General features: G+C 58.0%; 1 protein-coding gene across 6 annotated transcripts; it reads left to right on the top strand.

Annotated features, from left to right (window-relative positions):
* The first annotated feature begins 1937 nt into the window (after positions 1 to 1937).
* CDK18 (cyclin dependent kinase 18) lies at positions 1938 to 27497 on the top strand. 6 transcript variants are annotated; one of them, XM_058540212.1, is made up of 16 exons: positions 1938 to 2139; positions 18396 to 18546; positions 18714 to 18853; positions 19439 to 19564; positions 20376 to 20432; positions 21246 to 21360; positions 21551 to 21645; positions 21888 to 21950; positions 22414 to 22537; positions 22638 to 22758; positions 23507 to 23604; positions 23797 to 23902; positions 24029 to 24071; positions 24719 to 24809; positions 25194 to 25248; positions 25927 to 27497. In XM_058540212.1, exons 2-16 carry the CDS (start codon positions 18423 to 18425, stop codon positions 26627 to 26629), a joined length of 2061 nt encoding a protein of 686 aa, XP_058396195.1. In that variant the 5' UTR covers positions 1938 to 2139; positions 18396 to 18422; the 3' UTR covers positions 26630 to 27497. The 6 variants fall into 6 exon arrangements, 5 of the variants coding, with proteins under 5 accessions (XP_058396195.1, XP_058396194.1, XP_058396197.1 ...); XM_058540211.1 differs by having other exon boundaries at positions 2082 to 2139; positions 18777 to 18853; positions 25927 to 27496; XM_058540214.1 differs by having other exon boundaries at positions 2082 to 2139; positions 18777 to 18853; positions 25171 to 25248; positions 25927 to 26045.
* Positions 27498 to 27804: the final 307 nt, after the last annotated feature.

The raw sequence follows: 27804 nt of genomic DNA, 5'->3' as shown, positions 1-27804 counted from the left end.
TGGGCACTGTTAAGGGATTCCTCCTCTGCCCCAGACCATACTGCCTTGCTATGTAACTGCTCCTCTGCACATCTCTCTCCCATGGATGGTGACCTGCATGAGAACAGGGACTGAGACTTAAATCCCAAGAATTCAGTACCGTCCCTGGCATATAGCAGGTGCTCAATAAATGTTTATTGAATGGACAAACAATGGTAATTATATCTACTATTTATTGAGTTCCTGTTACGAGCCAAGCCCTATGCCTTGGCATACATGATCTTTAATATGCACAACAACCACACAAGAACAATTTTAGTATCTTCATTTTACTGATTGCAAAACCAGGCTCAGAAAGTTTAAATCACTTGCCCAAGGTCACACAGCCAATACAAGGAGGTTCTGGGAATCCAGGCATGCCTAAGAAGCTTCTAGCTTGGCCTATCACACCAGTGGTTCCAACCTTGACACTTCACTCTCTTTTCTTCAGGACTCAAACAGGCACAAAGTTCCTGATCCTGTCTCCTCACTCTCTTTCAAGTAAGTTCCCTCCTCTCCTCCCTGCTGCCCCTGCCCTAGTCTAAGCCTGCATCATTTTTCACCAGGATTGGCCTCCAAACCCGGGTTCCCTTCTCCAGATTTGCCCCACCATCCATCCTCCACTTGACTGCCAGAGGGATGGTCCTAAACCACAGACCTGGTGACCTCTCTTTCCTCTGAAATGCTCCACGTTGCCCCATATTTTCAGGATAGGGTCCTGGCTTGTTAGCCATGGCATATGTAGAAGGGTCTTCAGACCCGAGCACCTGCCTCCCTTTATGACGTCACCTCCAGCCCCACTGACTCTAAGCTCCGGCCTCACAGAGCTGTGCAGCCGTGTTCTCTCACTCCTGCACTTTGCACACAGTGGTATCCCTCCTGGGGAACAGAAAACCATCCTCCCCACCACTGTCATCTCATCCAGATTGCAGAGGCCAGGCCCACTGGCAAGGCAGAGGACACAGATCTCCTGGATTTGGTGCCCTTGATCGGAGGCAGCACCTCTTCTCAGAGCCCTCAGGAGGGGGCAGGGCTGGGAGGCTCCCAGGTGGGGCCACTGTGCTCTTCACCCCATCCCAGTTTTCCTTTGATCCCTGAAGTCAGATGGTGTGGGTGGAGTGGCCTTTGGCCTGGGTCACTAACTCCTTGTGGGACTTTGAGTCAGTCCAATCTCCTTTCTGGGCCTCAGTTTCCCCTTCAGTAAAATGAAAGCTTGACTAGCACTAGCTATTCTGTAAGCCTTCTTGGACGATTCTCAGTTGGCCTGGAGGGTTTAATCCCAAAAGGACAAACTGAATTACCCTTCAGGGTAGGGAGTGGGGCTGATGGCTAGTAGTGAGGCTTCATTCAGGCCCTGGAGAGGTGAGACTAACCAGGTGAGAGCTTTGTCCCCAAAGGTAAGTGACAAGTCCCACTGGACAGGGCAGAGGGAGAGCCCCAGGGCTACGGCTGTCAAGAAGTCTAAAGGCAAAAATGACCAAGAGGACCTGTCTGTGCACATTATCTTCTGGCGTGCCAGGTGCTGGGATCCAGGATTGGACTCAGAAGGGGGGGGCACATTTAGAGAAAGGAACTCTCCGCAAATCACCCCGGTGCCCTGGCGGTGCCCTGGCCCCAGTCCTGGGGTGCCGCAGTCCAGAGGATCTCCCTCCCTGGTTAAGGTTCTCAGGACCAGCCCCAGAGGGCTGGCAGAGGCCGGGCCCAGGAACGAAACCGGAAGAGGCGCTTGGACCCTGGTTCCCAGAGTGGGAGAAAGGGGTGGGCACCGGGCAGAGGGAGCCCTAGGGATTGGCAGCAGCGGTGGGCAGGGCAGGAGGGACGGGGAGGAGTCAATTTGTACACGTGAAAAACTCTGGCGGGGGCCGGGCTCTTCCCTTCCTCCTCCTCCTCCCCTCCCTCCTCTTCCCCACCTTCCTCCTCCCGGTCCCTTCCCCTCCCCTTCTCCCTCCTCCTCCTCCTCCTCCTCCTCCTCCTCCAGCTCAGGTTGCAGCTCCTCTGGGGAGCCGCTCACCTTTCCGGAGTGGGGGAAGCAGCCCGAGCCGGCAGGGACCCCAGCAGGGCGCAGGGCGCGCGCCCAGCCCCGCCGCCCCTGGCCGTCGCGGTGCCCCCAGGACACGCGCGGTGAGTCCCGCGGGCGGCGTGCCGTGTCCGGGCGGCTGGGGGGCAGCGCGCGGCGGAGGAAGGGAGGTCGGAGAAGGGGGCACCCACCGCGGCGCCGGGAAACGGAGCAAAGGTAAGCGGAGCGGCCCTTAAAGGCGCCGTTCTGCTTTTGCCCTGGGGCCAGAGGTTGGAGGGAACTGCCCGAGCTCCGGGGGGAGGTCGGCGGTCACGAGGCGTGTGGGCATGTGTGTCGGCGGGGGGGGGGGTGATGCCTTGTAGAGGCCACTCCCAAGTTCCAGGTGCGTAGGAGGGAGGGCTCTTCTGCATTCTCAGATCCCCGACCCCGCAGCGAGTCTCCATCGGGACTCACTTGGCCCCCGGGCTCCGGTCTGAACCCGGGGAAGCAAAGTTTTCCACCAGAGGCTTTCTAATCGCCCTTCTTTCTGGGAAGGGCCAGGGTCAGGAGTCTCCGGTGAGGAGAGCGCCCGCGAGTGCGGGGCTTCCTGGGCTCAGTGAACTTTCCCGAGCGACAGGCGGGGGGTGCACAGCGAAGGACGCGCGAAACGCTGCAGGTTACAGAGACTGGAGGGGGAGAGGGTGTTGACTGGGGCCTCTGGGGACTGCTGCTGCTTCTCTCTTTGCCCACCCAGAGCCCAAAGGGGCAGTGGCCGCCACTCAGCAGCGGCGGTAGCAGCAGCAGCAGCGGGCAAAGGGTTAATGCAGCGATGGGAAAGAGTGGGTGGCCTCTTGGGCTAAGGGGATGTGGCTTGAGGATTCTGCTGTGTGGGGGGAGATGATCAGGAATGAGAATTGGAATGGGTATGGGCTGTAGCCCCTGTTCTCTCCCTGTGGGGGCGGGGTTCCTGGGAGCTGCCTGAAGCCTTGAGGTGGGAGTACGCTGTGCAGACAGGGACAGATTTTCTGTGCTGTGGGGCCAACACCGTCCTAGGCACCCGTGGCCTCTTTCTAATTCTCTCTGAACCCTTTCCTGACAGTAGGGGTAGGAGAGTTGGGGCTGTGAGGAGTGGGGATCAGCTCCCCAGACCCTCATGCCCACCCCCAGCTCAGCCCTCAGCAGTTCCTCAACAGCGGCCTGGGCCCTGTGACTCACTGCCAGCACTGCCTGCCCCTCCTGTGTCAGCGCTCTGAGAGATTTGGCATGTCCATGTGGCGTTTTCCACTGGGCACAGGCACACCGCACATTCCTGGACACTGGCCTGAGGAGGCAGAATCCTCGAGGACACCTGGAACGTCTGGCTGACAGGCACATCCTCAGAGGTCCCCTGCCTTTCTTCTGGCCTTGGGAGGGGCTGGGACCATGTTGCTTAGTGCTGGGGGAAGGTGAGGGTGGCCCGCAGCATGGGCTCTGGGTCCTGGTCTGCATCCTGAAGGCCATCTGGAGAGGGTCACCTTGCCACAGCAAAGCTCCTGTCTTGGGTTACCCTGACCCAGCCACCCCCTGTGCAGCCGGTGAGCCTGGGAGGCTGACTTCCCCCCACCCCTGGAGCCTCACTGCCCCTGGTGGCTGCCCACGTCCCGCCAGGAGAGTGGAGCCTTCCTTCTTCCCAGACTTCTTGGAGTTTCCAGAGACAGAGTAGACTTCAGTAAGTTACATCCTATTTCTGAATGCTTTAGTGGCTGCCATTTACTGAACATCTACCAGGTGCCAAGCAGCATGTCACACAGCTTTATGAAGTACGTATTATTATCCCCATTTTAGGGGTGAGGAGACGGAGACTCTGAGAGACCAGCTTAGGTGGGATCTAGCCCACTTCCCTCTGACCCCAAGCCCCCTGCTCTCTCCCCATCCCATCAAGGGGGTTCCCAGCCCGCTCTGGAGTTCTCTGCATCTATATCAGTCCTCAGGAGCAGGAAGGATGGGGACAGAGTGCTCTGAGTAGTGAGGCTCCCGCTGGTCCTGTGCCAGGCAGAGCTAGGCTTCTCCATGGGGTGCAGGAGAGTGGGCGCCAGATCTGAGGAACAGGTAGGTTCCTGGTCTGAGATCTCATGGGATCTGGCTGCCTGCCTTGGAAGCACCGCCTGGGCTTAGAGGAGATGGAGCTGCCTTTATGGCTGCATTTTTCTCTACAGACCCAGACTCTGTCCTCTGCAACTTGGGCCTTCCTATGCCAGGCCAACAGGCCCCATGCTGTAGGGCAGAGCCTGCCTTGGCTCCTCCCAGCTCCTCCCCAACCATGCCTCTCCTTTCTAGGGTCACCTTGTTTTGGGCTTTTGTCCAGCATCTCCATCTATCCCTCCCCTGGTTCCTTCTTTCCCTCCCTAACTGACTTTGAGACCTAACGGGAGGGCAAACCCAGGGCCTTGTTGGAGTCCACCTCCAGCACATCGTACTAGCTATGTGATCCCCTCTCCTCAGCAAACTGCTGAGCTTCTCCCAGCCTCAGTTTCCTCATCTGTGAAATGGAGATCATAATAGGGAAGGTTGTCATATGAATTAAATGAAGTAGCCCATAGTACCTGGCATGTGGCAGATGCTGAATAATTGGTAGCTGTACTGTCACTGGCTATTTGGAAAGGGAATTCCATATTATCATGTCGTGCTTGGCTCTGGGGTACAGACCGAGGCAGGCTTAGCTAATCTCGTCAGGCCAAGCCCTTGGACGGGGTCTTTCCTGCCCTTCCAGGTTGGGGAGGAAGGCTCTGTGTAAGAGAATGGGGGGTGGGGTGCAGGTCGGATGGAAACCTGCCGGGAGGGGACCAGGAATGTGTGCTATGGGGACTCTTACCCTCTGGTTTCCGGGATGAGTGAGGTAGGCACTGGGAGCCAGCAAACCAACAGCCTCCCTCTCCAAGCGCCTCTGGCAGCGCTTCCTTGCCCCTGGGTAAGAAGACCCTCCCTGAGACTTAATTAGTCGCTGTCCCTGTTCTACTCTGTTGTCCATGAGGGAGTGGCTGGCCTGGGTCCAGACTTACCTAATTAGCTTCACTCTTTTAGGAATGAGTCACATTTCTCTTCTCCAGCCCTGTTCTCTCCCCTACCCCAGACCGTTCACCCTCGCCCTCCTGGCATTAGCTGCTGAGCGAGCGCTTTCACATCTCCAGGGGCTGGGATCACACCACGGTTAGTCCTGTCTTGTCCTGGTCCCCACGGCTGTGCACACACACACACACTCCAGCTCTGATGCCGGGCTCATGGCAGCTCAGGCAGAGGCTCCGGGTCCCAGGATCACGACAGAGCTGGCGGCTGGGCCTGGCAGGAGCAGGCCAGAGGCGCAGCCGCAGATCGGGTGGAGGGAAGGCTGTAGGCACATCTCAGCCAGACCTCCTGTCTGAAGGAGTGCCCATCCGGCCCTGAAATCTCCACATTCCATCTGCAGAGGAGGAGGGACAGGGAGGCAAAAGTGTGAGGTTTGGCTTTGAACCAAAAAGGCTCTTGAAGCTCCCTCGCAGCTTGAGTGATCATGGTGAGACAGGATACCCTGGTTTCAGAGACATTGGCCAGAACTTTTGAAGGGACAGTGGTCAGACTCTCTTTCTTGGAACTCTGGATAATGGTCTCACCCTGTGCTCCCACCCCACCCTGCCAGCATTAAGTAGCCTTCTCTGGAAATGGCGGGTGGGAGAGACAAGATGACTGGATAGTGGCTGGCTGATGCATTCGCTCATTCCTTACATGCTGAACGTGCGTCTCCTGTCCCCCATGGTGGAGGCAGCTTATGGACTTTGGGGTCAGTTCAGATCCTGCCTCTGCCGTTCATGGAGCGTTGCCTTAGATGAAGGAACTTGGTCACCCAAGTTTTAGTTTCCTGGTTTAGAAAATGGGGAGAGTAATGGTATTCCTTCATGTGGTTGCCAGGATCCCAATGAAGTAATGCCCTCAATCTAGCTTTTTGCCTTACCTGGTGGCATTATCGAGGGGTGGTGACAAGCGGAGTTAAGGGCCACATTTGGCAGTTCTCAGTAGCCTGGCCTCTGCTCGATCCCTGTGGGAACCAGGGCTCAGGCCCCAAATGAGGAAGGGAACTCTGCTCTTCAGACGTTTCTGCCCTCCCTCACCCTGAGCACCCTCTGCAGTTTATCGTTTTCATGGGAAGTTCTGACAAAACTCCAGGTGATTTCTGTCCTCACCTTGCTTCCCTAAAGAAGCCTCCCCTTTCCTGCCTTTGGTAGTCCTCCTCAGGAACAGGGCTGCTTCTCTCCTCTGGCCCCAGCCATCCAGCAAAGGAGACCCTCGCTGGGTGACCAGGCCCTGGGGGGGACATGGCTGTCCTTCCCCACGTCCTAGCGGGATCCAGTGGCTGGAAGCAGGGAGGCGGTAGGCCCTGTGCTGGAGGGTGTTACTCGTGACATCAACAGTGCTGGGTCTCCAGACCACCCTGCCAGCAGGGCATGGGGTGAGGCCAGGAAAGGGGTCCCAGAGCCCTCCCTGTTCCTGGCGTGGAGCCCAGCTAGCAGCACCGCCTGCCATGGCTGGGCTGGGTGCCACATTCTGGGCTGATGCCAGATCCGACATGGCTCCTTCCCTGTGCAAGGAGCCCTTGAGTGGGCTGATGATTGCCCTAGAGATGCTGCCCTGTGGAGGGAGTGCCATCTCTGGTCAGGTCCTTGCAGTCCCCTCCAACGCCGGCGGAGCAGCAGGGGCACTGAACTCAAAGTCACAAGGCCTCCGTGCTAGTCTTAGCTCTGCCCCATCAACGGAGTGGCCTTGGGCAGGTCACTCCCCTTTCTGAGTCTTGCCTTCTTCACCTGAAAAATGAGGGCACAGACCGGGGATTTCTAAAGCCCCATCCAAGACTGCTGGTTTGTGGTTCCAGCTTTTGCCAATCTTGCTGACAAGGATCGCTCTGAGACCCCAGGAGGGCCTCCGCCTTCTGTTCCTTCAAACTCTGGAGCACAGGGGCTTTCCCCAGCTGAGGCCTAGCTAGCCAGTCCCTGCCACGGCTCCGATGGACAAGGAAGCCCTGGAAGGCTCCTTGCTGTCAGATAGCAGGAGAAAAATACCTCCCAGAGGAAAGGGTGCTGGATTCAAACCTCACCTGGATGCTCAAGGGTGAGGTTGGCAAACCATGGCTCTTGGCCAAATCCAGCCTATTTTAGGATGGCCCAAGAGCTAAGAATGGGTTTTACAGTTTTAAGTTGGGGAAAATTCAAAAGAAGTAGATAATATTTTGTGACACTTGAAAATTATATAAAATTCAAATTTTAGTGTCTATGAGTAAAGGTTTGCTAGAACACAGCCACACTCATTCATTTACCTCTTGCCTGTGGGTACTTTCTGCAAGGGTTGAGTTGTGTGACTGCAGCAGAGACCAAATGACCCACAAAACCTGAAATACTGACTGTCTGGCCTTTCACGGAAGAAGTTTGCCGACCCCTTCTTGAGATGATTCTAGTTCTCCCAAGGCCTGCACTAAACGGTCTGGAATCTCAATCTAAAAATACTTTCTTTTCATTTAAAAATTACTACTTCTTTTAACATAAGCAACGAATGTTCATTGTGGAGATACTAGAAGATGCAAATAAACAAAAAGAAGACATTAAAATCACCCACGATTCTGCCACCCAGAGGTAACTACTGTTAGCATTTTAACTTGCATCCTTCCGGATCATAGCTAGTGCTTGTGTTTATATCTATACGTGTGCGACGTGTGTGTCTAGCACACATACAGCTTTTACAAGTCGCACACATCTGCGTTTTTCACTTGAAAGCACATCTCAAACTACTGGCTATCTCTGGTACTGTCCTAGGCCCGGGAGTATTCTCGTATCTCAGACCCTTGGGGGACATCCAGACAGAGGTGCCCAGCTGGCAGTCGGACCTGTGCATGTGAGGCTCAGGGGCGTGGTGGGGCCAGAACTGTGATCTGGGAGTCATCAGCACGTGGGTGGCGGTTTCCACTGCAGGAAAACACGAGGTCACTGGGAAGAGTGTGTAGAGGAGGAAGAACAGAGAGCAGAGAGGGAGCTCGGGGGTGCCGACATCAGGGACAGGTAGAGGAAGTGCATCCTCCAGACGAGGAGGGAGAACAGCAGAAGAACCAGGCAGCCAAGGGTGGGGAAGACCAGGCGTGGAACCTAGGACAGTGCCTGGCCCGAGCAGGTACTAGTGAAATGAGTGAAGGCCTAGGAGAAACCAGCCTCCCCTCCAGGAGCCTGAGCCCTGGGGCTGGGTGCACTGACAGGGCACTTAGAGAACAGTTGAACATGTTCAGAGGCTTCCCAAAGGGGACCTTGGAGACAGGGAGGAGCGGAGAAGTGGTCCAGGCCAAGGCTCAGCCTGGTGGGAGGGAGGCCAGCTGGCCCTAAAGGTTGGAGGATGTTGGCCAGGGGTCCTGTCGGAATGTGGGGTCATTGGGTCAGACTGGTGGGGGTGAGGGCTGGGAGTGGAGTATAAATAGGAATATGGTCTAGAGATGCTGGGAAACCCTCGCCGCTCTTGAGACTGAAAGGTCCCAGGATCCAGTGCTTGAAAGCCTTGAGTTCTGCTGCTAAAGCTAGGCATAGTGAGAAAACCAAAGAGATGTTAAGATCCCGTGACAGCTTCCTGCATCTGGACGAGGGAAAGCTAGAAGGGGGTGAACTTGATGCTCTTTATTTCTCCTCCTTTTTATTGTGGAGAAGATGGTGGACATCAGCATCTGTGCTTAAGCAGAGAGGAAACAAATGTGGACTATTTTCTTTGGGGTTTAAGGAAGACCTAAGAAAAGGTTCCAGACTTTGGAATTTTGAAAACACCGGGTGGTCGGTGAGGGACCTTCCTCGAAGGTCTTTAACAGGGGCTGCTTAAAGGGGTAGGAAATGGTCTCCTCTGCTCGGAAGCGAGGTGGGCCTTGTCTGGAAGCAGCCAGATGTGGGAGCCAGAGGTCTTGCCGGCACTGGCCCCTTTCTCTAGCCTCCGGTCTAGGATGTTCTGCACGGCCAGGACCAGAGCTGACAGAAAGGCACCTTGTCCCATCTGAACACTTGGAAATCCAGAGCCTCTCCAAAGATTGCAGGCCAGCCTCTGCTGGGTCTCCAAAAAAGGTCAAAAAGAAAATCCCAGATGATACATGTGCCTCCCTTCCTTGAGCCTCAGGAAGCCAGAGAGAGCAGAGTGAGGATCAGCAGGGCTGATGGGGCCGGCACAGAAGGGCTAGAAGTGGGGCAGTCCGGGGTCAGCAGGGGCCATCTTTGGGGTCACGGCCTAGGTCTGAGCCTGGGTAGTGCACCTGACCTATGAGGCTCTGGGAATCTGCCCCTGAGGGCTGCAAGCCCATGAGGAGGGCCCCAGAGCCCTGCCAACCCCCTCCCCACAAGTCCTGGCATCCCCAACTCCAAGAATGTTCAGTTGGAACCTCTCAGGATTTTTCCCACCCCTAGTCCATCCCTCACTGTGGTGTGGCACCTGCCAGCCTCCTCAGACCTCACTTAGGGAGTTGCTGCTGGGCAGGAAGCTGCCCCCTCTGCCCCAGCCCACCCCACCGTTGCCATCAGGGCCAGGAGCTGGCTTGAGAAGGAGGGTTAGGTTGAGGCTGAGGCTTTGAGTCCGGTGGCAACTGACAGTCCTCTGGCAGTCCCTCCAAAGCGCTCCTGGACCTAGGAGTTCACAGCTTTCATATATTCACTCACCTATCACTTGACTGTTCACTTGGTGCCAGGCCCTGTGTCAGGCTCTGTGGGTATAATAATGAGACAGACCCCGTCCTTGTGCTTAACAAGCTCACAGGCAAACTTGGGAAGTAGACAAGTAACAGTTACAGCACAGGGAGCCAAGTGTTATGCTGGGGGACGTCCAGGATGCTGTGGGAGCACAGGGGAGGGGCCGCACCTGGCTGGGGCTGGCGGGGTTTCAGGCTAGAGGAGACGTGAGGGGCATCAGAGAAGGTGTCTAGGGAGAGGTCGTGCCTGGCTTGACCCTTGAAGCTGTGAGCTCTTTGCTGGCTTCCTCTAGTCCCCGGCCCACCAGTCGCTGTGTTCCAGTTCCCACTCAAGTCCTGCCTACCAAGAGTGGGGCTGCCTGACGAGGAGAAGATAAACCTAGACCAGGTCCCCGGCCTGGCTGAGAGTAGAGGGAGGGGAAGCCGCATTTATCACATACAGACGGAGTGTCCTGGGGATTCAAGGGGCCTAATGTTCATATATCTGTAGAGGAAGAGGCTTAAACGAGTCATTGTGGTACAGTGGCCGTGCTCTGATTCAGCCATTTGTTCATCCATTCCACAAACGCTGACTGAGCCCCGGGCAGCGTCCTTACACATGTGAGGCATGAGGCGCTAGGGGAACAAAGCTGCCTGAGACCCTGCTCTTGGCCTGGAGGCCATCACAGTCTAGTTGTGGACACGCACAGGCTGCTCTGCAAGCACAAGGAGGAAGCGTCTTGCTTTACCTAGAGGAAGGAGGTGTGGTCCTGCGTGGCCCGCCAGGGGAAGCGACACTTGAGTTGAGTTTGGAGGCGGTCTTACCAAGGGAAAAATGAGGAAGGGCATCCCAGGCCAACTGAGCGCATGTGCAGAGCTGTGGGGCGTGAGTGTGGTTTACTTTGGGAACGCAAAGTATGTTCCATAAAACTGGACCCTCCAGGGAGGGGCAATCACTGAAACAAGAAGGAGACAGATGAAAACACAAGAGGCCTAGTCGCCCAACCCTGGAGTTTGGACTTTTTCCTGAGGGCAGTGTTATATTGAAGGATTTTAAACAGGGCAGTGACTTCATCAGAAAGCAGCTGAGAAAGTTAATTCTCACAGCCTGGTGGCAATTGGATTAGAGGTTAGGGATTATCCCCATTTAGCAGACAAAGAAGCTGAGGCACAGGTGTCTTCCCAGGTCCCAGTGCTAGTAAGTGGGAGAGCTGGGATTTCTTCCGTGACTCCAAACTGCAGAGAATTTTGGAGAGCAGGCCTGGACTGCGTGTGGCTCTCGCTGGAGGATGTTTCCCTCCCAGTGAATGCTGCAGGGACCACTGGCACATTTGTCCAGAGCAGGGACGACCCTGGGCCCAGATGCTTTGCCTCCTGACCAGGCTCCCTGCAGAGCCCAGCTTGCTCCAGAAGGCCCTCCCCGCCTGCTTCCTGCATTCCAAACAGAGGCTGTGGGAATCTTCTCGGAGCTCTGTCGGCGGTATCCAGAGCATCTGTTCATTGGCAGGGTGACTGCAGGCCTATCTGTCCTCCTCTATTCTGGCCACCCAGAAGGCCCCAGGCTCGCAGCCTCTCATCCAGGCTGGAGCTGGAGTGGGGCGGGTCAGTGATGAGGGCTCCAGGGCTTCTGCTGCTGCAGCGGCTGCCCAGCTCCAGGCAGCAGTGGGGACTGGCTTCCCCTGAGGTTTGTCACAAGCCAGGGAAACTAAAGCCTCAATCTGTGCGGGGCAGGGTCAGTTAGAGGATGCAGGAAGAGATGGTATCGCAGGCTCCCTGCAGGCACAATTCTCACTGGGAGGAGGCAGTCTCTGAAGTCTGAGCTCATGAGGCTGCATGCAGACTTGGGCAGCTGTGGCCTTGAGTTCTTTTGAAACCCGCCCAAAGGCCCAGAGTGGCTGAGTGACCAAGGGGGGCAGAGAGTGTGCAGCAGAGGGTGTCACAGGATCCTGGGTGGTGGTCAGCTTTTGGGACTGAGGGTCAGACCCTCTGGGCTTCAGAAAGTGGGCAATTGGAAGTTGTATCCTCAGCCCCTGACCCTGGGCCCACAGAGACTGAGATCTGAAAGAAAAGAAAACAAAACAAAATGGAGGCTTGGAGAAGCATCTAACAGGTACCTGGAATACACTAGGAGCTCAGCATGTGCTGCGAAGCAGACAGCCGTGCCAGCCGTGTGTCCTGGGCATTGGGCATAAGGATCAAAGTGCCCCGGTGAGGGAGGCACGTGAGAAGTCCTCGCTGTGGTCCTGGGAGGTCATGCACCTGCACAGAGTATGCCCGTCAGAGGGGTGCCTGGTGGCCCTGGGGGGGTTGGGGAAGCTTCTGAAGACGTGAGACCTGGACTGCAGGTGGGGGTGTGGCCTGGAGCAGACCGAGAGTGACGGGGAGAGCAAAGCCAGAGAGGAAGGGGGCCAGGTCCTGAAAGGCCTTGGGTGCAGGCTGCCAACTGGGGCTTTATTCAGGAGGAAGGCAAAGGGGCTTCTCAGAAGGGTTTGCTGGGGAACCTCAAAGCCGGGCTCCTTGGAGGTTAAGTGAAGCTGACTCCTTGCCCTCTGCAGCCAAACTTCTGTGAGGTGGAGGCTGCTGGCCGCCTTCCCTAGATGGTCTGCCAACTTCTTCTCTGCCTCCGTGGTCTCCGGGTCAGGCCCTCCCAGGTGCCCTCCCGGGGCAGGGATTAGGTCTGGGGCCTGGCAGAGGTCTGGGACAGCAGGCTGTCTACACTACCTGGACGATGGGCCCCTGGGCCCAGCCTGGCCCTGTGGAGCTTTCTCCCCTCCGAGGATGGGGGGTGAGAGCTGTAGGCTGGGAGGCTGGGGCCCCCTGCCCTGCGTGGCCCTGCCGAGTTGTCAGTCTGAGTCAGGGGCCCCTGCCTGCCTGGCCTTTCCCTCGCCGTCTGGTGGTCCAGGCCTGCCAGTGGCTGACCATGCGCGCTGCTTCTTGCCGCTCTTCCATCCCGGGGTCTCAAAGCACCTGGCGGGCTGTGAGGAGGCCTGGGAGGGATGCCTGGCGACTTTAGCGGGGAGAAGAGAGCTGTTTTCTGGGGGTCTTCCTTGTGCCGGCGCTGTGTCGTGTTAGCACACTCAGCGTCTCCTCGGGCGTCCACTGGACATCACTCGCTTGGCCAAAGCCCCAGTCCTGGCCTTCCCACCCAGGCCTCCGCCCTCAGCGTTCCCATCTCCACAAACGGCCGCCCGCGGGGCTGGGGTTTATAAGAAATATCTATTTGGTCTTCGTTCACAGTTCCTGGCTCCCGGCTCCCAGAACCCTTGGAATTTCCCAGGTGTTGAGAGTGATAAAGGTGGCTTTTGTTATGTGAATGAGGTGACTTTTGGAAGCACCCAAGGGTGGGGGCTGGTTGCCAGGAGAACCAGCCTTGTGATCTGAGGATTGGAACTTTCAGTCCAACCCCCTGATTTCTGGGGAGGGGAAGGGGACTTCAGGTTGAATCAATGGTCGATGGCCAATGACTTAATCAATCATGATTATGTAATGAAACTTCCATAAAAATCCAAAAGGACAGCTCTTCGGCCCTCTTTCAGAGAGCTTCCATGTTGGGAAAGCAGAACGCTTCCACGTGCCAGCGTGCCGGGCCTCAGCCCCACAGGACAGAAGCTGCTTTGTTTGGGACCCCACCCTATATCTTCATCTGACTGTTGATTCGTGTCCTTTAATGTCCTTTGTAATAAATCAGTAATCTAGTGAGTAAATGGATTTTCTTGAGTTCTGTGAGCTGTTCAAGCAAATTAATTGAACCCGAGGAGGGGGTCGTTGGAACCTCTAATTTGTAGCCAGTCAGTGAGAGCGCTGGCAACAGCCTGGGCTTGCAGCTGGCGCCTGAAGTGCAGGGCGGTCTTGTGGGGCTGAGCCCTTCACCTACGGAACCTGGTCTGTGTCCTGGTGGACACCCTGCTGGTGTCGGAGAACTGCTCGTTGGTGTGGGGAGGCCTCGGCACACACACATGTGCACACACGCATGCACACACGCGCACACGCACACACACGCTGGAATTGGGTCCGGGAGCCCTTTACACCTCCCTGTCCTTCCAGTTGCTCAGGCCAAAACCTTTCAGAGTCGTGCCTGCCTCCTTTCTCTCACCCTATGTACAATCCGTCTGCAGACTCTTTGGCTCCACCTGCAAAATCTATCCAGAAGCCAACCACTTCTCCCCACCTCCGCTGCTCTCACGCTGGTCTCAGCCACCACCATCTCTCACCTGGATCTCTACAGTAGCCCCCTGATCAGGCTCCTTGCTTCCTTCCTTGCCCACACAGTCTGTTCTCATCACAGTGGCCAGAGGGAGCCTATTAAAATCAAAGTGGGATCACATCACTCATCTTCTCACACCCTCTTGTTCCCACAAGGCCTGACATGGTCTGCTCATCTTCCCCTCTGGCCTCCTCTCCAGCCACATTCTGTTCATAGATCATACGAAATTCACTCCTGCCTCAGGACCTTTGTACCTGCTGTTCTGTTGCTGATCTGCTTCCCCCAGATTCCACATGACTAGCTCCCTCGCCTACACCTACTTGGAATTTTTCCTGAGATGTCACCTTCCCAGAGAGGCCTTCTTAACCACCCTATTTAAAACGCCCCACCTCGCACACCCCAACCCTCTTCTCTGCTGTATTTTCCTCCATTGTCTTTGCCACCATCTAACATACTGTGTATTTTATTTATTTTATTGTCTGTGCTGCCCCTCCCCACCCCCATTAGAATGTAAGTGCCATGAGGGCAAGATGAATGTCTGTTTTGTTCACAAATGGATTCTTAGGGTCAACCACAGTGCCTGGTGTATAATAGCTGTTCAATAAGTAATTGTTGAATGAATGACCAGAGCTAAAGCGAAGAGAGATTGTGTAACTCATTCGCCATCACACAGCCTGCTAGTGCTAGCACCAGAATTTGAACCTGGGTTTGTCTGGCTTTTATTAACTCATGGTGGGGTTAGTGGAGAAACAGCCTTACAGCCTAGGCCACAGGGAGGGGCGGGGTGGGGCCAGATCCAGTTGGGAGGAGAAAGGAGCCATGTGGTCACGGAGTTGGTGCACTTGGCAACAGCCAGGAAATTGCTGCATGCATTTCTGCAAGTCAGTTCCCCTCTCAGAGCCTCCGCGTCCTCCAGTCCTCCAGGGCCGGTGAGGGGTTGGAGAGGGGCCTCTGTAAGTGCCTTCTCTGCTCACACGCTGGGAGTCCGGCGCTTCTCCCTGGCGCACAGTGGCCTCTGGCGAGGTCGGTTTCCCCTGGCCTGGCTCCTTCCTTCAGGCCTACTTCTCTGGTGCCAGCAGGGACCTCTGGGTTGGCTGGTGTGTGCCCAGGAGGAAGGGATGGGAGGTGGGCTGAGAACTTGATGGACTTACCTGGGCAGGGGGGCAAGGGGCAGGCCTGGTTGGGGGTCTGCCTGCCCATCCCCACGGCTCCCATGGGGGACTGTCCTCCTTCCATGTCCCCCCACCGCACCCCGGCCAACATCCCTGGACACCCATCTCCCTCTTCCCCTGGCACCAGTTGCCCGGGGACAGCCCCAGATGGCTCCCTGGCTCTGGGACAAAGGCCACACTGTGCCTGGCCCTGGGCTGGCCTCAGGCTGGGTCACACTGAGCCCTTCTGTCCCCAGATGGGGGTGAGGGGCAGACGGCACCAAGGTGACAGGCCCTTTTCCTGTCTCCCTTCCCCCTCGACCACCAAATCTGAGGAGCTGACTCTCCCAAGGGAAAAGTGACAGAGGCATCTTGTGTCTTGAGCTCGGGAACAACAGACCATTCACTGCCCAGTCTGCCCTGTCACACCCAAGACCCTGCTGGGTTCAATGCCCCGATTGTCCCCAGCAGAGAGAGGCGTCCACTCTCTGCTGCGGTCACCACCCCTGCTGCCCCCTCCCCTGTCACCATCAGGAAGTTCATCCCCACATCTGACCTCCATCACTCCTGCTACAGCGACAGCCACTTCCTCTTGATCTCGTCTCAGGCTGGGTGGAGAACAGCTGGTCCCCATCCCTCTGCATCGCTTGGCCCCACCTTCCTGCTCGAGTCAGCTGTCCCCAGTTTCACCCTCCCTCTGGCTCCCTGTCCCATCTTCCACCCTGCCCCAAGCCCAAGCTGGTGGCTCCTTGCTCCTAACTGAGCCATCAGGAGAGCAGGTGCAGTTCAGGGATGGTGCCCCTTCATCTTGCGGAAATGGGGGGCCTCCCTCCCAGAAGGCTTTTAATGAGCTTCTCTCCCCCTCCTCCACAGGCAGGAGCAAGGGCGTGAGATTTATGGCGGCTACTGGTAGATTCCTGAGCCACAAGCCCAATGCGCCATCCCATAAATCCCAGACGGCAGGACGGCTTTATGGGAGCCCTGTTTTTAGAAGGAGGCGTGGCTGGCCCCTCTTGGCAGAGCTCAGACCTCAGGGAGCCGAGTGCCTGCACCCCCCAGGACTAGGGCATCAGTTTGTGCAGGGTAGACATTTCTTCCCCTCAAGAGTCTCCTGCTCCACTCAGCATGCCCTCCACCTCCTGCGCCTCCCCAGCTCTGAGCACTTCCCATCTCAGCACGGTAGGGCAGTCTGGAAGCCTGTGGAATGTCCACAGCACTGGGAATGCTTTTTAAAAATGCATTTTCCCAGGCACCATCCTCAGAGCCTCAGTTGCAGAATCTGAGGGTGAGACCCAGGAATCTGAATTTTTTACAAAACTCCCTGGTGGTGCTGATGTTCAGCCGACTTTGTAAACAACTCATCTGTGCGGTGGGGACAGCTCCACTCCTGTAGTGGTGGGAAATGTGAGTCAACACGTAGGGCGTGTCTAGGTCCTCATGTCGCTGGAACCCACGTGCGCTACCATCATGAAGCTCCATTATGGGTGCCCCCGGGCTGGCTGCACACAAGCGTGCGAGGCGCACAGCTGCCCTGGGAGCTTCCTGTCTATGAGAATCCCGTAGACAGCAGGCCGGAGACAGCCACGGAGGAGCGGCTGAGGTTGGGTGGCAGGAATGAGCTTCTGGATGGAGGATCAGGAAAGTCCAAGGCCGGTGGGCTTTGCCAAGGAAGCTGGAAGAAGAGCTGTCAGCTGCCTTCTCATGGAAGGAAGCCTCGCCAGCCCCTGAGTTGCTTGAGAGCAGGGACCATACGTCACTTACGCTGCAGTCCCTGGGCCTAGCACAAAGCCTGGCATGTGGCAGGAGCTCAGTCCTCCTTTGCTGAGCTGAACTGCCTGAGACTTCAGGGCCCACCGACAGGCTCAGCTGGCAGTGCAGACCCGAGGCCTCTCCTCTGAGAGGCGCTGGCCTAGGAAGGAGGGCCTGGCCCGACCCAGTCTCTGGGCTTAGGGGAGGTGGAGGGCCACAGCTTAGCTGCATTTGGGGGCAGCCTGCAGGCCCAGGGAAAGGACCCTTTGCAGGCTGGCTGAGGACAGAAGGATGTGATCATTAAGCAAAGCAAACATGTTACTGACCCATAATCCCTTAAACCAGGAGGATTCAGGAGGGGCCTGGTTGCCTTGGCAACTGGGTACTGGCCAGTGATGGGCTGAGAGCATCCTCTGGGAATGGGTGGTGCCTGGTGCACGGGTAAAAGCTGGGAGAGGGTGCAGGGGGCCCCCTCCCAGCACAGGGCTGACCCCTGACACCTTTTTGGCAGGTGTGGGTGGGCGCCCTTGTGAGGCCTCTTGGTCCTGGCCCCACTGGACAGAGCAGGATGAAGGGGCGGCCACACTGGGAGCTCATGAAACCATGGAGGGGAGGCAGGACAGCCTCACTCTGGGTTTTCAGGGCAGGACAGAGAGGAAGGTCTGTGGGAAGAAGCAGTTGCACCAGTCTCGCTGGGAGGCCAGTAGGGTCTCCTCACTCAGAGGGCTGGAGGGCTGAGGAGCCGCAGGGAGGGGGTTCCTTCTGGCTGGGGAAGAGGCCTGGGGATGAGCAAAGCAGCCCACCCCTCTCCCTATTGTGTTCTCTGCGGTGGACACCCTGCCTGCTGGGGCTCGAGTGGGAGGGGCCAGCAGGGCCCAGCCTCCCTCCCCGGGGGCCTCTGTTTCCGGCAAACTTCTGTTTCCCGTGAGACCTTCAGCTGCTCCTGACATCCCAATTTCAACTAGAGAGATGGGGCTGGGCCCCTCAGAGGCACACATCCCCTCTCTCGTCCCTTTCCTCTCATTTCCTGCCTCCTGGGGACCCAGGACAAGCCAGACAGGGACCTTCCGGTGTCAGTATCAGGATGCAGTGGGGTTTGGACCAGACTATGTCACAAGAGTGGAGGCCGGGCTGAGGCTCAGCTATGGGCATCAATCAGCAAGGCTTCTGGCTGTAGATGTATTTAAACACTGACACACAAGTTGGTAAAAGAGCTGGTGGCCGAAGGGCCACCGCAGCCCTCCTTCCAGAACTCTCTAGACCTCTGGCAGCTAAAAGTTTACCGTCTGGGCCTGGAGGGCCTCCAGTATCCTACTGGCCATCCTGCCTCTGTTATAAGGAGTACTTTGCTGTCTGGTTGATACATATTGTGCATATCTCCCCAGGGGCAGGGAATCCTGGGGGGATGAGAGTCACAGGGAGTAAGAGGGTCAGGACTTCTTCCCCCAGGAGCTCCCACTTTGGTGGAGAAGATGACCCTGGCTCCCAGTGCAGGGCAACAGAGCTTGGTGGGAAGACCGAGACCAAGACCCGGAATTCACATTTGGTGTCGACTGGACCCTGTGCCTTGTTCTCACCTGCTCTTCTCCATCTCAGGACCCCGCCACCTGGCCCCTCCCGACCATGAACAAGATGAAGAACTTTAAGCGCCGCTTTTCCCTGTCAGTGCCCCGCACTGAGACCATCGAGGAGTCCTTGGCTGAGTTCACAGAGCAGCTGAACCAGCTCCACAACCGGCGCAATGAGGGTGAGGGGTCTGGGCCCCCCCGCTGCCGGTGTCCCCCCAAGCCCATCCCTGCCCTCCCTGACCTCAGCGTCGCCGCTGGCCTTGGAGGGTGAGGACAGAGGTGGGGGGTAGAATCCCCTCCGTCAGGGCCGAGAGCAGGGAGGGGAGCTCATGCCTCTCCCTCTCAGACCTGCAGCTCGGTCCTCTTGGCAGAGACCTCCAGCCAGCATCCAGCACCTTCTCCCCCACAGACAGTGGGGAGGACCCCGGGCAGCCGTCCCCTGGCATGCGGTACCGACGCCAGAGCCAGCGCCGCTTCTCCATGGAGGTGAGGGGCTCTGGGCTCTGCCCTGTACACGTGGCAGGACGCACCCACAAATGTGTGCCCAGGAGGGTGGTTGCCTTGGAGCCAGACTTCATGGGTTCAAATTCCAGCTGTGCCATTGATTATCTCTGTGACCTCGAGCAAGTTTCTCAACCTCCGTGTACCACAGTCTCCTTGTGTTAAAATGGTCATCGTGAAGATTAAATGCGTTCATATATGCCAAGTGCTTAGGACATTCCCGGTACTAGACAATTTGACTGTTGTTCTTATGACCCATACGCATATGCCCAAGTATAAGAAAATTGTGCTTACAGAATCAGAGTCTGTGGGAATCTCATTCTGCAGATGGTGACAGTGCAGCCCAGAGAGGGGAGAGGACCTCCTAAGGTCACACAGCAACCCCTGGGGTTCATGACTGTCTCTGAGCATGTCTGTGAAGCGGCTGTGAGCCTGGGTCACAGCTGTGGTTTGGCGCTGCTGGAGCTGCTCCACAGGGAATGCCGGGCCCAGGGTGACGGGCAAGGGTCCCACAGTGCTAGCTACCTGGGAGCAAACACTGGTGTCCCTGTCTCCTCCCGGTCACTGTAGGACATCAGTAAGAGGCTCTCCCTGCCCATGGACATCCGTCTGCCCCAGGAATTCCTGCAGAAGCTACAGCTGGAGAGCCCAGACCTGCCCAAACCACTTAGCCGCATGTCCCGCCGCGCCTCCCTGGTGAGTCCCTAGAGGGTCAGAAGTCACCCTCTCCCCAACAGGGACAGCTGGCTTTGCCTGTCCCCGCTGACGCCTGCAGCGGTTTCCAGGGAGATTCCCGGGTCTCTGGCGCCACCTGCTGGCCACAGCGGATTCATATAGCTCATCCTCCTTGGTCAACATCCGTTCCCTAGGTGGGTCCCACTAGGGCTGGAGCTGAGCTCCAAGTCGCCTCTGGGCCCCAGGCTCTCCGCCGGGGTGAGATCAGTAGACTAGCTGGCACCTGCCTCTCATCCTGGCTGCTCCTCAGATTTGCTTGGGAGCATCTGACAGAACATGGACTCTGGGCCCTGCTCCAGATACCTACAGAATCAGCCTTTCTGGTCGTGGGGCCCAGGAATCTGCACTGTTGAGAGTTGAGTACCACTGAGCTGGAAGAAGTGTGCTGATGAGAGGCTGTTGGGGAGGTGGGCTCTGAACTGGACACTTGAGGTACAGTGGAGAAACAGACAGTTCCTGCCCTCAAGGAGCTAGTGGTCTGAGCAGGACAGAGATAGACAGGTGAGGAAGGAGTGTGGCGACCGTGGGCGCAGCAGCCCTAGCACCTCACCCTGTACTGCCAGGGGAGGGAGGGGCTCCCGCCTTTATCACAGGGCCGGGGGAGAGGTGAAGAGGAAGGATTCGTGGCTGCCCTCAGCCCAGCTAGCCTCAGTCGTTCCCTCTCCCTGATGGGGGTCATTTCCTTCCCTCCTGGGGGCTGGATGGGGGAGGTATCGTGTTTGTGGGGCTGCCGGGCCTTCAAGCTCACAGGACCTATGTCTCTCCCCCTCAGTCAGACATCGGCTTTGGGAAATTGGAAACGTATGTGAAACTGGACAAACTGGGGGAGGTAAGAGGCTGGGCTTGGTCCTCGGGGCAGCCAGGCATCCTAACCATCCTAACCATCAGGGCCTCCCCAACTTCCCTGCTCTGCCCTCGCACTGCCCCTGCCCCAGAGAGGTGCCTGATCTTGGTAGGTGTTGAGGTGGGCCCAGGTCCTGGAAGAGGGCAGGAGGGTGGAGTCGCCTGTGGGCTCTAGTCTTTTTTTTCTGTGAGTATTTCTTGTCTGGGTTCAAATCCTCACTCCATTCATTAGCTCTGTGGCCTTGGGCGAGTTATGTGATGTCTCTCTGTGCCTTTGTTTCTTCCTCTGTCAGATGGAGAGTGTAACTGTTCTACCTCACGGGTTGTCGTGAGGAGTGGAGAGGTTACCATCATGAGCTTCATGCGGCACGCAGACAGTGCCTGGCACAGAGGGAGGGCTGTGGAACCATGAGCTCTTTCCATTGTCTCCACCAGGCTTTGTGCTCCGGGCTGGGGGGTGGGTGAAGGTTTGCGGAAGGAGACACAGCCCTCTCCCTCCAGGAGCCCAAGAGGAGACCCTAATGTAAACCTCAACCTAATATGAGGAAGAACCAAACCCATGCCAGAGCAGGGGGCACCTGGCCTGCTGGAGGCTTAAAGACGGACAGCCCCCTGACTGTGAGGAGTTAGGGCAGCTTCACAGAGAAGTGGGCTTCGGAGGACAGAGAATTTCAGTGAAGGGAGAAGGGGAGGGGGCTCTGGCCGAAGTCACAGCCCAGGCAGAGGCGCAAAAGGGGAGGGGCCTGGACAGAGGAGAGTGGGGCCTGAGTGGGGCCTGAGCCAGGGTTCTTGTTCCCAGGGCACCTATGCCACAGTCTTCAAAGGGCGCAGCAAACTGACGGAGAACCTCGTGGCCCTGAAGGAGATCCGGCTGGAGCACGAGGAGGGGGCGCCCTGCACTGCCATCCGAGAGGGTACAGCCTCTTAGGGTCCTGCACTCCCCGGGGGCTTCTGGGAGGAGGGGTTCATTGGCCTGAGCCTCGGTGGGAGCCTGGAGGCAGAGGGTCATTCCTGGAGTGGGGACTCCTGGGGCTGATCCCAGGAAGAGAGGGTGCGAGGGGCATGTGGGGCCCCAGGGACCCAGGCGGGCCTGTCTCCCCACAGTGTCTCTGCTGAAGAACCTGAAGCATGCCAATATAGTGACCCTGCACGACCTCATCCATACAGAGCGGTCCCTCACCCTGGTGTTTGAGTACCTGGTGAGTTGGGCTGGGGCTGGCAGCTTCTGCTCCTTGTGGGAGGGGAGGGGAGAGGGTGAGGGAGGGGGTGGGGGTGGCCCAGGCTTTGTTCTAGAATCAGGTTCTCAGATGCTGCCATGCAGGCTTAGAGGCAGCTCGGAGCCCAGGGACCCGTCCTATTCCTGTGCTTGGGCCCTGCCCAGGGAGGGGCCTCTGGCCTGAGGTCAGTTCAGGGCGGGGCTGAGCCAAGCTCTGTGTCCCAGGACAGTGACCTGAAGCAGTATCTGGACCACTGTGGAAACCTCATGAGCATGCACAACGTCAAGGTGAGAGCCTGCATAGCAGGGACCCCTCCCCCCCAACTCTAAGCATCAGTTTCCCCATCTGTCAGATGGGAGTTTGAGTTACCTGCCAGGATGAAGGGAGGCTTCCAGGGAAGTTCAGGGGGGCTGAGTGACCTCGTCTGTGCACATACATCCCCACACGGGTGGGCTTCCTGGCCCTTTGTGGCCCCCCTCAGCTCCCAGGCTGGAGAACTCGCTGGCCTCCCACACCTTCTTGCTCCTCCACACACCTGGTACCCTCCCTGCTGGATGGGTTCCCTGGGGTGGATGGGGCCTGGGACAGAGCTGCAGCATGGGCAGGAGAACCAGGTAGCTCTCCAGGTACATTCCCCGCCCCCATCCCTGTCCCCATCCCCATCGCAGCCGTGGGGCAGAGGCGCAGGGTCTCCCCGCTGGGACATGCCCCCCCCCTCCACTGCTCATCTTTCCCCTCCCTCCTCCCCAGATTTTCATGTTCCAGCTGCTCAGGGGCCTGGCCTACTGCCACCGCCGCAAAATCCTGCACCGAGACCTGAAACCCCAGAACCTGCTCATCAACGAGCGGGGGGAGCTGAAGCTGGCCGACTTTGGTGAGGGCTGGGGCCCACGGGGCTGGGGGGGGGGTCTGACAGTCTCCCCAGGATGCAGGTCCCCTGGGGGAGGGTGGCTCAGTGACATGTCTGTCCCTAGGGCTGGCCCGGGCCAAGTCGGTGCCCACAAAGACCTACTCCAATGAGGTGGTGACCCTGTGGTATAGGCCCCCCGATGTGCTGCTGGGGTCCACAGAGTACTCTACCCCCATCGATATGTGGTGAGTGGGTGCCGTGGGATCGGGGGAGGGGGGCTCCCACTCCTCCAGACTCCCTTCTGTTGCCCCAAGGGCCTCTGGGAAGAGCTGTCTAACCTCCTTTGACTAAAAGCTGTGTGGCATCCTGCTGACCTGGATGTTGAAGAATTAAGTCTGAACTACACTGGGGTTTCCCTGGCTCTACATGGACTCTCCAAGGCCATGCTTTTGAAATATTCCCCCAAGGGTATGTAGGGGGTTACCAGAGGGTACAGGAGGGGCCCCCACAGTAAATATGATGAATCTTCCCCAACCGTCAGTTCTACTGAAAATTTTGGAAAGGATATATTATTTTTATGTTAAAATTAACATGCATTAATGTGATTTGGTGTAGAATGAAAAATCAGTCCAATTTTAAAGCTAAAACACAGTTTTCCAATGAATGGCCTCTGTGCCCTGTGCCCGGGGTCCCCTAGAATGGATATATGGACTTCTCTCTGCCGGTGGGGCACACATGGAAACAGTTTGAGACAACACTGCATAAAGAGCTGCAACATGGGTGCTGGCTGTGCAGACCCAAACCCTGCGGAGTGCCAGAGGAGAGGTCAAAGCGTCCTAGAGCCTGGAGAAGCCCCAGACAGAGGCTGCATTCGGGGGCTGAGCTGTGCTAGGATCCTCCTCTGCCCTGGGCCACCCACCCCAGGCCGTGACCCATCCGAGCCATCGTGGCAGGGCACAGCCTGACGCCGCCCCTGCCCTTTGTCCCCCGCAGGGGCGTGGGCTGCATCCACTACGAGATGGCCACAGGGAGGCCTCTCTTCCCCGGCTCCACGGTCAAGGAGGAGCTGCACCTCATCTTCCGACTCCTCGGTCAGTCTCCTGCGCGCCCTCCCTCTCACCACCAGGGGGCGCCAGAACTCTGTCCAGCCCGGGCGCATACCGGGCTGGGAAGAGCAGCCCCGCCCCCTCTCAATCTCTCAACCCCCCCCTCCTCCATTGCAACCCTCCACATCGCCCAAGGCCCTGGCCCCTCACCCCGCCCCACCCTCTCTCGTCTCCCAGGGACCCCTACAGAAGAGACGTGGCCTGGTGTGACGGCCCTGTCCGAGTTCCGAGCCTACAACTTCCCCCGGTACCTCCCCCAGCCGCTCATCAGCCACGCTCCCAGGTAGCCCTGCCTCCCCACACCTCCTCTGCTGCTTGTGGTCCTGGCTGACCCTCCTGGAGGTGGCCACGCGCCCCGCCCTCCCCACCCCACCCAGGCCAGGCCTTTGCCAGCTCCTTCCCCCTGCAGGTTGGACACCGAAGGCATCAACCTCCTGACCAGCCTCCTCCTGGTGAGTGTGCCCCCGCTGGGCCCAGGGACGGGCAGTCACAGAGAGCTGATGTCCGGAGACCCCGCCCCGCCCTTGCCCCAACTCTGCCGCTAGTCTGAACATCCGCCCTGTACCCCACCCCGAGGCCGAGGCTCAGGAGGAGCTCTGGTTTCCACACAGACTTCCCATCTCAAACCCCAGTGCAGACCCACTTACTAGCTGTGTAGCTTTGGACAAGTTAACAGAACTTTTCTGTGCCTCAGTTTTCTCAACTGCAAAGTGGAATTAATAATTCACATATTTTATAAGATGGTCCTGAGGGTAAATTGGGATTATGGAACATGCTTAGTATGGTGCCTGTCTTGAATAAGCACACAGGAGAGGGCATCTGTTACTATTACATGTTAATATTACTGTTATTGATGTTAGCATCTACATTTCCATCCCAAGAAGAAGTCACTCCAGAAGTCCCATTTCTGGTTTTCTCCTGGTGGCCGGAGCCCCGGGAGCCCGAGCCCTGGGGCTGCCGTGGGGTGGGTTAGAGGTGGGGGCTGGCTGCGGGCCCCAGGGGCTTCTCAGGTTAGACTCAGGCCCCCCACCTTGGCCATCTAGCTTAGCAGAGGAGTAGCACTACCGGAGGGTCCAGTAGCCGGCTGTGTGCCTTTCAGTGCGAATCCAAGAGGCGCCTGTCGGCAGAGGCGGCCCTGAGCCACCCCTACTTCCGGTCTCTGGGGGAGCGCGTGCACCAGCTCGAAGACAGTGAGTGTCTGGGGAGGCGGCGGGAGGGGCAGGGCCACCCCAGAACCAAGGGATGGGGGCAGCAGTGTGGGCAGGAAGAGCCGGAGCAAAGAGGCCGGAGGTGCTGGGGCCTGCTGAGCAGCCTTGGGCAGGTGGCTTCCCCTCCTTGCGTTCTCGTTTGTACCTAAGGGGCCAAATTCTGTGGATCCGCGACGCTGCCTGAAAGGCCCAGTTAGGTGCTCCTGGGCCGTCCTGTCTGAAGGGGTTCCCCAGCCTGGGGCTGCTCCCAGCTCGGTTTGCTCAGTGGGTGTGGGGGCCACAGGCTCCAGGAGCAGGGCCGGCTTCACCCAGTGCTCCCTGCCTTTCTCCTCTCTCACCCCAGCTGCCTCCATCTTCTCCCTGAAGGAGATCCAGCTTCAGAAGGACCCAGGCTACCGGGGCCTGGCCTTTCAGCAGCCAGGTAGGGGCTTGTGCCTCCCCTCCCCTTGTTAGAGAAGACCAGGGCAGGCTGCTCCCCCCTCCCTCTCGAGGGACAGAGATAGCGCCCAGAGCCCCTCCTGCAATGGAGAGTCAGCATGGCCTCCCTGACGTTGGCCTTTCTTCCGGGGGCCCATGGGCAGCAGGAAAGGGGCTGGTTTCCCTATCTCCTGCCCAGGCTTCCTCCCCCAGTGCCTCCCTCCTCAACCCCTACCCAAGATAGAACGTGGCAGTTGACAGTAGCCCTGACGAAGGTGCAAGCTCTCTCTGGCGCCTTCTCTCTGCAGACTCTGAGCTCTCTAACTAGCCTCTGCCCTGGGAGGACTGTGCTTTGTCTCCAGGACGGCTGATGGCCTCGGACATGACAAGCGTTTTCCATGCATTATCTCATTTAATCCTAAAACACCCCTTGAAGTTGGTACTGTTAATGCTCCCCATTTCATAGTCAGTGAAACTGAGGCTCTGGGAGGTGAAGTTGCAATTTCACATAGCTAGTAGGTAGCAGAGACAGGATTTGAACCCAGGACTGACTGGCTCCCAAGTGCATCCTTTTGCTGGCTCTATCAGAGTAGCTCTGTGGCGCGCCCTTCCCTCCTGGTCTCGGGTACCCTCTGGTCCAGCCTCCTGCCTGCAGTCCCACCTCTTGCCCTCTGTTCTCCAGGACGAGGGAAGAGCCGGCGACAGAGCATCTTCTGAGCTGTGCCCACCCTGCTGCAGCCCAAGGGACGAGAGGTCACACTGAGCACAACTGGGGGCAGGCTGGGGCCTGTGTGGCCCTCGGAGGACTGAGGAGCGGGGGTCTAACGGCCGGCCCAGAAGACCTCTCGGCAGCACTGCTGGCCACGGCTGTTTCCTCTCGCTGCCTCCTACGTGCCTCCCCAGCGGCCTTGGCCTGGACACCAAGCCTTCTGTCACCTGCCCAGGGCCTGGGCATGAGCTGCTTCCCTGGGAGGAGAGGAGGGCACAGGGAGGAACCTCAGACGCTTTCCCACCCTGAAGTGCTCGGGCCCCGGCGTGGGACCCACAGGAGAATCCTGGTGCCCTGGACAGGGGCCCCACCTGGCCTCTCCCAGGGCCTGCCTGCCTGCCTCACCCGTTTGGTAGAGCCCCTTACAGACCCCTTGGAGCCCACACATCTTTTACTTCTTTCCTGTCTGAGAGCAGGAAGTGACATGGCATCTTGTCTGGGACCCTGGAATCCAGGTGCCAACGTGTGTGCCAAAGCCCACCCCCCCCACCTGAGAGGAGGGTGTCTCCGGAGCGGCAGTGGGAATGATAGCCTGTCCCCTCTTCTCATCACCCCACCCTGTTCCCATTCCCCACTCCTTGCCAGAGGCCCCATAGGCCGCTGGATGCCCAGCTGAGTCCAGAGGTGGCCTGGTACTGCCAGCTGCACTCCTGCCACCTCAGCCGGCCCTGCCCGTCTCCCCAGGCTGAATGGGATTGCCTTAAGTTGGCAGGTGGTAGAGTACTCACTGCCCTTGGAGCTCTGAGCCAGGCTCCTGCCTGTCCACCCTCTCCCGAGAGTACCTCCTGCTTATCAGACTGAGCGCTGGTAAGCCAGTCCCAGGACAGGGTCCCGGGGACGGCACCCAGATATGCAGGGTCACCCTGACACTGGTGCCAGGCCAGCCTCGGCTCCTTGGGGCTGGCACAGGCTCCCACGTCCCCTCCTTCTCAGCCCCTGTGGCCCTATCTTTGCTCCACGCGACCCTGGCACCAGCCTCCCCCTGCCCCTGGCCTCCCCGGAGGGTGGTCACAAGAGGGAGGGTGTAAATGCCACTGTCTGAGGTGGAAGAAGGTGGGACGGGACAGGGCAGGCTTTGATTCTGAGAGCCCTGCCCCAGGGGGCTGAGACGATGAGGGGCCACGGCCCCTGAAGAAGGCACCCCTCAACACCCCTGCAGAGCACCCCCGTTGTATTGCCGAGGTCTCTGCAACACTTGGCTGAGTTTTGAACGACAAGGCCAAGGGGAGGCTGAGCCCATCCTTCCTGCACAAGCCCCCTGCAGGCCAACCCCCTCAGCCTGAGGAGCAGCCCTGAGGGTCTTGGCCCCCACAAATCCCTCCACTCCTCCCCCACTGTACTGTGAATGTCCCATGACTCAGCACAAAGACAGATAATATATTTAATTCATGTTGTACAGAAAGAGCAAGTGGTCTTGTGCAGAAAAGCTGGTTTTGACAGATTGATGCCAGAGAGGGAGGACGAAGGCCCTGCTCCGGGCCTCGTGAGTGTGGGAGGGGCTTGCTTGTGTGTGTGTGTGTGTGTGTGTGTGTATACATATGTGAAGTGGAAAGTTTGGTTCGTGTGTGTCTCTGAACCCACCCTGGGCCGTGGGAGTGGTGCCCCGCACCCTCCCTGCTCTCTGCGTCCCGGCCTTGGCCCAGGTTGGTGCCTGAGGGCTGGGGTCAGCCGGGACAGCCAGGAAGGAGCCGGGGAGTGGTCCGGAGTTCTGGCCCCTGTCGCTGATCCTTGTGCTCCCCCAACTAAATGGCTTCCTGACTTCTTGAGAGGAAGGTGGGAGGGAGGTTCAGA

Source organism: Diceros bicornis, chromosome 4 (assembly GCF_020826845.1).
Source record: "Diceros bicornis minor isolate mBicDic1 chromosome 4, mDicBic1.mat.cur, whole genome shotgun sequence".
Classification (NCBI taxonomy): Eukaryota; Metazoa; Chordata; class Mammalia; order Perissodactyla; family Rhinocerotidae; genus Diceros; species Diceros bicornis.
The sequence above is the reverse complement of the archived record's forward strand: the minus strand, read 5'-3'. Positions and strand labels throughout refer to the sequence as shown.